We start from the raw sequence: 10,358 nt of genomic DNA, 5'->3' as shown, positions 1-10,358 counted from the left end.
ATGCTTGCGCTTTCCTCATCGTGGCTGCATGAGCGCCCAAGTTCCCTTAGAGATGAGAATTTCTGTCCATGTATTCCCATCAAGGGTAATGGGAACCAAGATAGAGAAGACAGAAGTTGAAGGTTTGTGAGGCAAGGGAGTAGCATTGTTTGCGACGACCACTGCAAAACATTGAGAACTTAGATGATGAGGGTGGGAAGCCATTAGAGATTAACAACAAAGAAAGAGTGCAGAGAGCTCTAGAAGGATGAGAAGGTCTCAGTAGCTAGGAGAAAGAAGGTGGGGAGTTTTTGAAAAACTTCCCTCCCAAAACCTCCCCAAACCTCCCTCCAGAATCTTTCCAAATCTTCTTCTTGTCCATAGATAGTGACATTTAGAGGGTATTCTCCTTAAACAAAAAAGATTTTGGCGTATTTTTTGCTATTTTGTGAGTAATTTTTGAGAAAATCCAACATAACATTGGCCTCCATTCTATTGGACACACGACTCCTTCTCTCTCCTCTTATTTGCTCTCCTTTTGACCACAAAATTCTCTATTGCTACATTTGATACTCCAATGGCCCATGATTATGATGTTAGACATGTTTTACAAGCCCGAAAGCCTACTTTGAAATGTTCTACTAGAGATAGATGTCCCCATAAGTGGTTTGAGCCCTCCATGGATTATGTTATGGTGACAGATGATAGTGAGCCTCTTACTTATAATGAGGTTATGCAGAGAAGTGATAGCCACTCTTGGGAGAGGGCCATGTAGTCAAAGTATGACTTATGATAAAAAAATCATACATGGGATTTGGTTCCTTTGCCTAATGAAAAGTGTGCTTTGACATGCGAGTGAATGTACAAGTTAAAGAGTACCTTTCAATGCCTCAAGCTAGCATATAAGTCTAGATTGGTTGCTAAGGGTTTTAAGCAAGAGCATGGTGTTGACTTTGATGAGGCATTTCCTCATGTAGTCATGATGACTATCCTACGATTGGTTTTAGTCTTGGTTACGCAGTTAGATCTAGAACTTTATCAAATGGATGTCAAGATGGCTTTCTTATATGGGGACTTGCATGATGAGATTTATATGTTGTAGCCTAAGGGGTTTGAGAAAAAATCCAGAGAACACCTAGTGTGCAAGTTAAGAAGAAAGAGCATTTATGGCCTTAAGTAGGCATCCAAGAAATGGTGCCACAATTTTTATACATGAAGAAGGCCCTTGATGGTAGCATTATGCTTTTGGTACTCTATATGGATGATATGTTGATTATTGGGAGAGCTCATGATGAGCTAGATATCTTGAAAAGTCAATTCAAGAAGAGCTTTGAGATGAAGGACATGGGATAAGCCTCACACATTCTTCATGATCGCACATCATGTGCAATCACTCTAAGGGGCTCCTTTACTTGTTACGTAGAGGGAGTACATCTAAAAGGTCCTTGAGTGATTTCATATGCATGATATTAAGCCTATTCCATGTCCTTTGCCTTCTCATGTTGTGAAGGTTAGTCAAGCCAATTATCCATAGTTTGATAAGTAGGAGTTCGAGGATGGCCAAGGTTCCTTATGCATCCACAGTGGGTAGTTTGATATATGCCATGATAGCTACTTATCCTGACATAGCCTTTATAGTGGGGGTTGTGATACACTATATGGATACATGTGGAAGGCAGTACTGGGATGCTCTGAAGGTTATCTCGAGATACCTTAAGAGCATTGCAAATATGTGCATATTTTATGGTGCCCAAGATATAGAAGTCATAGAATACACTAACTCTAATTATACATGATATGCAAACAATAGGAAGTCCACCTTTGGCTCCCACCTCTGGCTATATCTTCACCTTTGTTAGAGGTGTTATTTCTTGGATGTCTAGGGTGCAAAAATGCATAGCCCTATCTACTACAAAGTTATAGTATGTTGTAGACACTAAAGCTTGCAACTAAAAGTCTCTCAGTAGAATGTTTTACCGGGCCTTAGGAAGATGATGGGTGTACGATGAGATGACATATTTTCTCATCCTAATGTACTTTATGTATATTTGTACTTTGTCACTTTTTCTTTTTCTTTTTTCACTTCTCACTTGAGGAACTTTAGCCTAAGTGGATGTACCTACGCTACCCATATATTCACTACACTTACAGTACCCGGATACCTGTACACCACAAGTGGTGAGCACCCATCATTGTCACTTCATTTTTTATTCTTTTAGTGATTAACGAATAAGGGAATCCTAATCACACATTGTGATTGTTGGATTTCCTACATCTTGAGTCTCCCTCTCTTGCTCTCTTGCTCCATCCTTCATAGCTTGCACCTCTCTTGCTTCTGCTTGCTCGTCCTCCCACTGGGGCTTCTTTCTTCACTCAAATATTTAGATTTATAGGTTTTCTTATTTTTTAGAGTGGCATGCTATAAATACTATCACGTCAAGTAGTACCACTACAAGAACACATGGACAACAAGTATCGAATTTCTTTTTATTTCAGATTTTTATACAAGTATGGAAAATCAGGTATTTTAGTATACCCTTTTCTAATAGAACACTACAAATCTCTCAAGACCTGTAGAACTTCAACGGCTACAAAATTTAGATTATGCAAATAGGAGATATAGCCACATGAAAAAATCTTTCCATTCCAAAGAAACCTACAATACATAATCTTTGTATTATACCAATCCTTCAACCACTAAAATTCTCATTTTCCTTCTCTAAATAATGAGAAACCTCTAACATGACATACGCCATCAAATACCATATTAGAAAATTTGGGAATCTCTCAAGTTCCACTTTCAAATAAGGAGTAAATATTTGACTAAGTGGCTAAATCTTAACCCCATATTTGAGGGTGGGACTTGGGGGGATTGCCTATATAGTATCTACGGAAAATTTCACCTTCAAGTAAGGGGATAAGATTTGACCATGTGCCCAAATATTAATCACATTAGGAATTCCTAAACTTTACAAAAATTCCCAAATTCCTCAATATGTGGTTATCAACAATATAGAGTGAAACAAACCTCCTACTGTCTCTCTCTCTTCAACAATAATACCTTCAATAAAAGACTACACTTTCTGTGTTTCCTATGGCAAGAGAAAGGAAAAGATAACTTGAAAGCAAACCCTCGCTATTGTAAAATAAAAAAAGAGAGGAATTGCAATGCAAGCTTCACCCCACAATTCCATTCTTTAGCACATCTCCATCAACTTCGAGAACCATGTAAGCATTAATAATCTATTGTAAGTCTCTTTTCTTATACTATGTTTATTCCCTTCTTTTTATATCTCCCACATTTTTTGTCTTTATTAAGGTCCCTCTCCCATGCCAAATGGAAAATATACCGTTAAAACATTTAAAAATCCAACCAAGTTTCCAAATATTGTATCAAGATTGCAAATCCTATTAGCACGGATCACGCTTTCTACAACATGAATAGATTTTAAAAATAAGTGACAAAAACACATGGCAAACATGTAAGTTCCCACTTGAGACTCCCATCTTGACCATGGATAAGCATTGAAAAGTCAAGCAAATGATATAAATAGTACTTGTCCAGTCTATTTGCATGTGGTGGCATGTCCATGGTTATCCCCACTATTGATTTCATGGGTGGATGACCTCAAATACTAGTCAAGATGTGCAACGACCTTGAAGGGTTGGGAGCCATCATTAGGGACTGAGAGAACTTTGTGGTTTTATAAGTTCTCATAGTGTGGTAGTATTCTTTGTTAATTAAATAATCAGAACAAACCCATCAAGGAAAGTAGAAGGTCTTAGTCATGACGACTAACAGCCTATGGTTGGGTGGACATGATCACTTAGATAACTTTCCTAAACACAAGATAGAGCCACTAGAACATGACCCCCAACTCACTAGCAATATAGTTAACCATCTTATTACCATTTTAGGGGACCAGAGTGCGATTGAGTATAGCTTTTAATGGCCATGGAAGTCCAAAAGACAATTTCGCCCTTTTTAAACCAAGTGTGATGTTAGCCCCACTCTCACCTTTGATTGGTTACAATGTAACCCTTCTCAGGTGGATGTTAGACTACTATTTAGGAGACCTTCATAGAATAGGTATCCTCAAGTCAATCCTTTGAGTTGAGGCATTAACATTTCATTACTAGGTAGACTTGAAGACTACCTAATTAGCTAATTCCATGTATTGAAATTGGGTCCAAATGGTGGTGTTTGTAGAGAGGTGTAAGAAAGACTACTAAAGGATGCCTTCCCTAGCCTAGCTAGGGGCAAGTATGTTACAAAATCATAAATATACTTGTTGACATAGCATAGTCAAAGTATATATTGCAAATTGATTGAGAGAGAGAGAGAGAGAGAGAGAGAGAGAGAGAGAGAGAGAGAGAGAGAGAGAGAGAGAGAGAGAGAGAGAGAGAGAGAGAGAGAGAGAGAGAGAGAGAGGCTAGCATTATGCACCCATTTAGGTGATGTAAAGAGAGTTTCTTTCTGACTATACCTAATCGTATGTATCCACATTACTAAGCCAACAACCCTTCAACCACTAAAATTCTCATTTTCCTTCTCTAACTAATGAGAAACCTCTAACATGACATACACCATCAAATACCATATTAGAGAATTAGGGAATCTTCCAAGTTCTACTTTCAAATAAGGAATAAAGATTTGACTAAGTGGCTAAATCTTAACCCCATATTTGAGAGTGGGACTTGGGGGGATTGCCTATATAGTATCTAGGAAAATTTTCACCTTCAAGTAAGGGGATAAGATTTGACCATGTGCCCGAATATTAATCACATTAGGAATTCCCAAACTTTACAAAAATTCCCAAATTCCTCAATATGTGGTTATCAACAATGTAGAGTGAAACAAACCTCCTACTGTCTCTCTCCTCAACAATAATACATTCAATAAAAAAACTACACTCTCTGTGTTTCCTATGGCAAGAGAAAGGGAAAGAGAAGTTGAAAGCAAACCCTCGCTATTGTAAAATAAAAAAAGAGAGGAATTGTAGCAGCAGGCTTCACCCCACGATTCCATTCTTTAGCACATCTCCATCAACTTTGAAAACCATGTAAGCTTTAATCATCTATCATAAGTCTCTTTTCTTATACTATGTTTTTTCCCTTCTTTTTATATCTCCCACATTTTTTGTCTTTACTAAGGTCCCTCTCCCATGCCAAGTGGGAAATATACCATTAAAACCTTTAAAAAATCCAATCAAGTTTCCAAATGCTATATCAAGATTGCAAATCCTATTAGCATGGATAACACTTTCTACAATATGAATAGATTTTAAAACTAAGTGACAAAAACACATGTGAAACATGCAAGTTTCCACTTGAGACTCCCATGCATTAATACAACTCTGACCATGGATAAGCATTGAAAAGTCAAGCAAATGATATAAATAGTACTTGTCCAGTTTGTTTGCATGTGGTGACATGTCCATGATTAAATATTTTCTCACACCATGGTGATCCCCACTATTGATTTCATCGGTGGATGACCTCAAATACTTGTCAAGATGTGAAACAACCTTGAAGGATTGGGAGCCATCATTAGGGACTGAGACAACTTTGTGGTTTTATATGTTCACATAGTGTGGTAGTATGCTTTGTTAATTAAATAACTAGAACAAACCCATCAAGGAAAGTAGGAGGTCTTAGTCATGACGACTAACAACCTATGGTTGGGTGGACATGATCACTTGAGTAACTTTCCTAAACACAAGATAGAGCCGCTAGAACGTGACCCCCAAATCATTAGCATAGTTAACCATCTTAACACCATTTTAGGGGACTAGAGTGCGATTGAGTATAGGTTCTAATGGCCATGGAAGTCCAAAAGACAACTCCACCCTTTTTAAACCAAGCGTAATGTTAGCCCACTCTCACCTTTGATTGGTTACAATGTAACCCTTCTTAGGTGGATGTTAGACTGCTATATAGGAGACCTTCATAGAATAGGTATCCTCAAGTCAATCCTTTGAGTTGAGGCATTAACATTTTAGTACAAGGTAGACTTGAAGACTACCTAACTAGCTAATTCCGTGTATTGAAATTGGGTCCAGATGGTGGTGTTTGTAGAGAGGTGTCCGAAAGACTACTAAAGGATGCCTTCCCTAGCCTAGCTAGGGGCAAGTATGTTACAAAATCATAAATATACTTGTTAACATAGCACAGTCAAAGTACATATTGCAAATTGATTGATTGATTGATTGATTGAGAGAGAGAGAGAGAGAGAGAGAGAGGCTAGCATTATGCACCCATTTAGGTGATGTAAAGAGAGTTTCTTTCTAATCGTATGTATCCACATTACTAAGCCTAACCCTTTCAATTGGGGTACATAGAGATTTCATATTGTGCCTAACCTTATGCATGTATGTAGTTATTTCTAGGGGCATGCGGCTCAAGCATTGAACATGTTTCTTTTCACTTATTCTACATAGGTGACTTCTATATTCGCATAATCATTTAGGTGAGATTGGTTAGGCCATATTTCTTATTAGAGCATGTGCGCACTAGGACTAAAATTGTCAATATTAAACTACACATTGGTTATGCTAAGCCAAGTTTCATATGGTATTCAATTCATATTTCTATGTTGATCAAATTTCCTCTCAAATTTTTTAACCTAAATATTGTCCCAACTTGCTAATTGGCACTATATCTAAAGCTCATTTGCTTGCATTTTTTGAATTTCAACTTCTATGTTTGAAGATCATTTGTTTGCATCAAAACATTGCATGATCTCAAGAAATATGGTCCATAATTTAATGGAAAAATTTTTTGAATTAGTTTGGGACACGAAGGTCATTTGGAGTTGATGTTCATGGAATCCCCTTGTATAAATTGCTTTCTACCTTAGCTAATTGGTCCTATATCTAAAACTCATTTACTTGCATTCCTCAACTTTTATGCATGAAGATAATTTGTTCTTAGGCATTGCCAACTCACATTAGTAGTACTTATTTTCCTTGGATCAACTTTCATATCTTCAATAGAGACTTCAAAACATTGCATGATCTCATGAAATTTGGTCTATAATTCAACAAAATGAAATAGATTGAATGAATCTTGGAATTAATTTGGGACTAAAGCTCATTTGGATTTGATGTTCATGAAATTCTCCTTTATAAATCACTTATTGAAATCTAGTTTATTGTAAGCTAGATTCTTCACTTGTAATAATAAGATACATCTGTTTTGTTTGGTAGCTAACACTTAATAGTAACATTTTGGATGGATTTCATATCTTTGAGTATATATCTAAGAAGTAATTGACATTAAAAGTGAATTATCAACTTTAGATCTTACAACATCTTTATTTCTAAAATTCTAAAACTTTTGATACATTATCCCTTTTTCAATATTTCAATATAGTGACAAAACAAGGACAAAACTATAATCCCACCTAAAATTACATAGGTTTAACATGATCAACCATCATGACATTGTGCAAAGAAAGAATGATGAGACTTGTGACATTATATCATGACTCTTGAGACAATAAGTTAATTGCACATTATGCTTGAGGATTCCATTAAAGATCATGTACAATAACTTTTTGGGTTGGAAATTTGAAACAAAGAAACTAGCTAGCTTTCATTGAGTGTCTGACTTATCTCTTGTATAGGTCTACAAGGAAACCACTCAAGAAAGTATCAATAATGTTTCCCTTAAGCACTCCACATAGGTTTGGTATGTGTTGGCATGTGGTTGAAGAAAAGTAGAGAACTTCTTTATATCTTGATGTGCTCAGCTTTGTGAACCTTATATCAGGTGTAGATCTAGCTTACATTTCAAGATGAATGAAATTATTATCATTATCATGACTTCCACAACCTCAAATTGCATGCTACTGCTTGAGCCCAATGGCGAAGTCTTTCCTTTATGTCTTGAGGATCATCACCTGGAAAATCAACAATTAGAGTTAATAACAAATCATATAGCTCTACTTGGCATTTGTAATCATGGGTTCGTGTCTTTTATATTACTTTATGAATTGTAAAGATAGATAAGACAACACCCTTGGTTGAAACAAGGCTTGATGTGATGAATTCTTTCTTTTCATCATATGTAATGCTAGACTTATATTCCTCTAAATTATAAGCGCTAAACTAGTAATGCCCATATGATTGTATGCCAAGCTAGAGTTCTTCAATATGATAATTGAGTAGTAAATTAGTAATATTTCTTCAAAGTGAAAACCTTCTTGGCAATGGACTTATGTGCTAGAATCAAAGGATTGCATTATAATGAGGTGCTTAATAGTGAGCATTGATAAATCTAAAAAAACAAAATGGTTCCATTTTAACGTGTTATGCATGTGGTTAATTAACTTCTCGTGTTGTACTCTACAATGTAATGAAGGCATATTCATCATTGGATGATAGGATAGGGAAAGATTGAAGCATTGTTTTTAGGTTATGGAAATCAATAAAAGGACTGCTAATCATGGCAATGTTCATGTGCATTGATGAAAATGTAGTGTGTGACAAACATACACCATATAGCACATTTTACATATTATACAACTGACCAATGGCCTTTGCTTTTTGTGGAGAAGAGAAAGGAAAAAGGTTTTTCTATAATTTTTATCAAATAGAAACAAGACACTCAAAAAAAAAATTTAAATGGGTGTTTTAATTATTTTATCAATAAGATTTCATTATTGTATGGCGCATGAAAAAGACTATATTAAAATATTATGCAACTCAGTGAGCAAACCAGATATAATGAGATTAGCGAGATTAGAGAGAGAGAGAGAGAGAGAGAGAGAGAGAGAGATTCACCAGGATTGGCGATCTTCCAAGCGGGGAGGACTGATGTTGGCTGAGGAGACGAAGAGGCAGACGACGATGATGAGAATTTAGGCGACGATATATTCTGCTGCTGCTGGAGGGCGATGCAGTAGCAGAGCTGCAAGGCAGGGAGGGTATGGCGGATGAGGTGATAGGCATCATCGTCGTCATCGACCACACCGTCGTCGTCGTCGCCGTCGTACTTATCATCATCCACGGCCATAACATTCCTATCGTAATTAAGACTGATCAAGCCCAGGTCCAGGCAGCCCCTCAGATCCTCGAAATCATCGTCTGTCAAGCTCCTCATCAACGTCTTTGTCGTCGTCGTCGTCTTCTTTCTCACAGACGCAGGACTACCACTGCAGCGCCCAGTACTCCTCTTCATCAAATATGACTGATAGTCATCCATCGCCTCTAAGTCTTCCATCGACCCGCCCCGGCCGCCTCCTCTCGGCCCGCAGCACGACACACTCCGCCCCATCACTCTCTGATCCGTCGGCCTACGTCGCCTCTGATGATAATGATTATCCCCTCTCATCAACATCATCGCCGCCGTCGTCGTCGGCATCTGCATCTGGCATTCTTGATCGTCGTCCGAGCTCAGATGCTCCAGACTGTGCCTCTTCCTTCTCTCCCATGCTTCCTCAAGCATGCTCTCTCTCTCAGACACCCTGCTGCTTCTACCACTACTGCTATTGCTAGTTCTACTACCACCGCTACCATTCCTAGCAGTACCTGCACCACTACCCACGTATAGTTCAGGCTCCATGCCATGCTTTCCATGTATAACTAAGCTCGCATGTTGATCCTCCTCGAGGACCATATTATCTCTGATTTTCATTTCCTCCTCACACTCCATGTCCTCTCCAGCTTCCATAACAACAATTTCTCTCCCCTCCATCATGCCTTCCCTTGCCCTCATCATCGAATCTCACAACTCAACAGCTAGCCTAAGGACGACAGAGAGAGAAGGCTTGCGTACAACAAAGTTTGTGGCATAAACTACCTCCAAATAAGTCTTGCCCTCAAGGAACTAGATTCTCAATGGGCAATATTGGCACTCATATGATCCTAGAACAAACACCCACACATGCTCTAGCTATAACAAGGTGTAAGGCATTCTCTCTGAGAATATTATGTGCTTATAGGTTCTCTTCTTTTTGGTCCCACCTCATCTAATTACATGTGCTTATACAAATTTTGATCTCTTCTTATGGTTCCACCTTATCTTACACCTTTTTCCTGAATGCGACATGAAGAAGTTAATAGATTTGATCTCCTCTTATGGTTCCACCTTATCAAACACCTTTTTCTTGAATGTGACATGAAAAGTTAACCATGGCACTTGTCCACACAAAAGTATAGGGATATATTTCCCTTGATGAGGTGTACCTCTTGGAGACCTCTTGGTGGCTAGATATGTTAGCTCTCGATGAGGTGTACCTCTTGGTTCATATAGACTCCTCAAAAACATACTAAAACCTCATTGTTCTTTTCAATGAACACCCTAAGTTCAACCTCTTTTCTTGATCTCCCCTTTCCACTCATTAACAATTATTTGAGCATAGCCCAAATAGTGTG

The 10,358-nt window shown here is 37.8% G+C and overlaps 1 protein-coding gene across 1 annotated transcript; it reads right to left on the bottom strand.

Annotated features, from left to right (window-relative positions):
* Positions 1–7,471: 7,471 nt before the first annotated feature.
* LOC148027798 (uncharacterized) lies at positions 7,472–9,902 on the bottom strand. The gene is made up of 2 exons (XM_087689495.1): positions 8,766–9,902; positions 7,472–7,882 (listed from the first exon to the last, which is right to left on the bottom strand). Exons 1-2 carry the CDS (start codon positions 9,700–9,702, stop codon positions 7,800–7,802), a joined length of 1,020 nt encoding a protein of 339 aa, XP_087545621.1. The 5' UTR covers positions 9,703–9,902; the 3' UTR covers positions 7,472–7,799.
* Positions 9,903–10,358: the final 456 nt, after the last annotated feature.

Source organism: Lygodium microphyllum, chromosome 12 (assembly GCF_053477565.2).
Source record: "Lygodium microphyllum isolate KBCC chromosome 12, Lygodium_microphyllum_v1.1.10, whole genome shotgun sequence".
Taxonomy (NCBI): domain Eukaryota; kingdom Viridiplantae; phylum Streptophyta; class Polypodiopsida; order Schizaeales; family Lygodiaceae; genus Lygodium; species Lygodium microphyllum.
The sequence above is the reverse complement of the archived record's forward strand: the minus strand, read 5'-3'. Positions and strand labels throughout refer to the sequence as shown.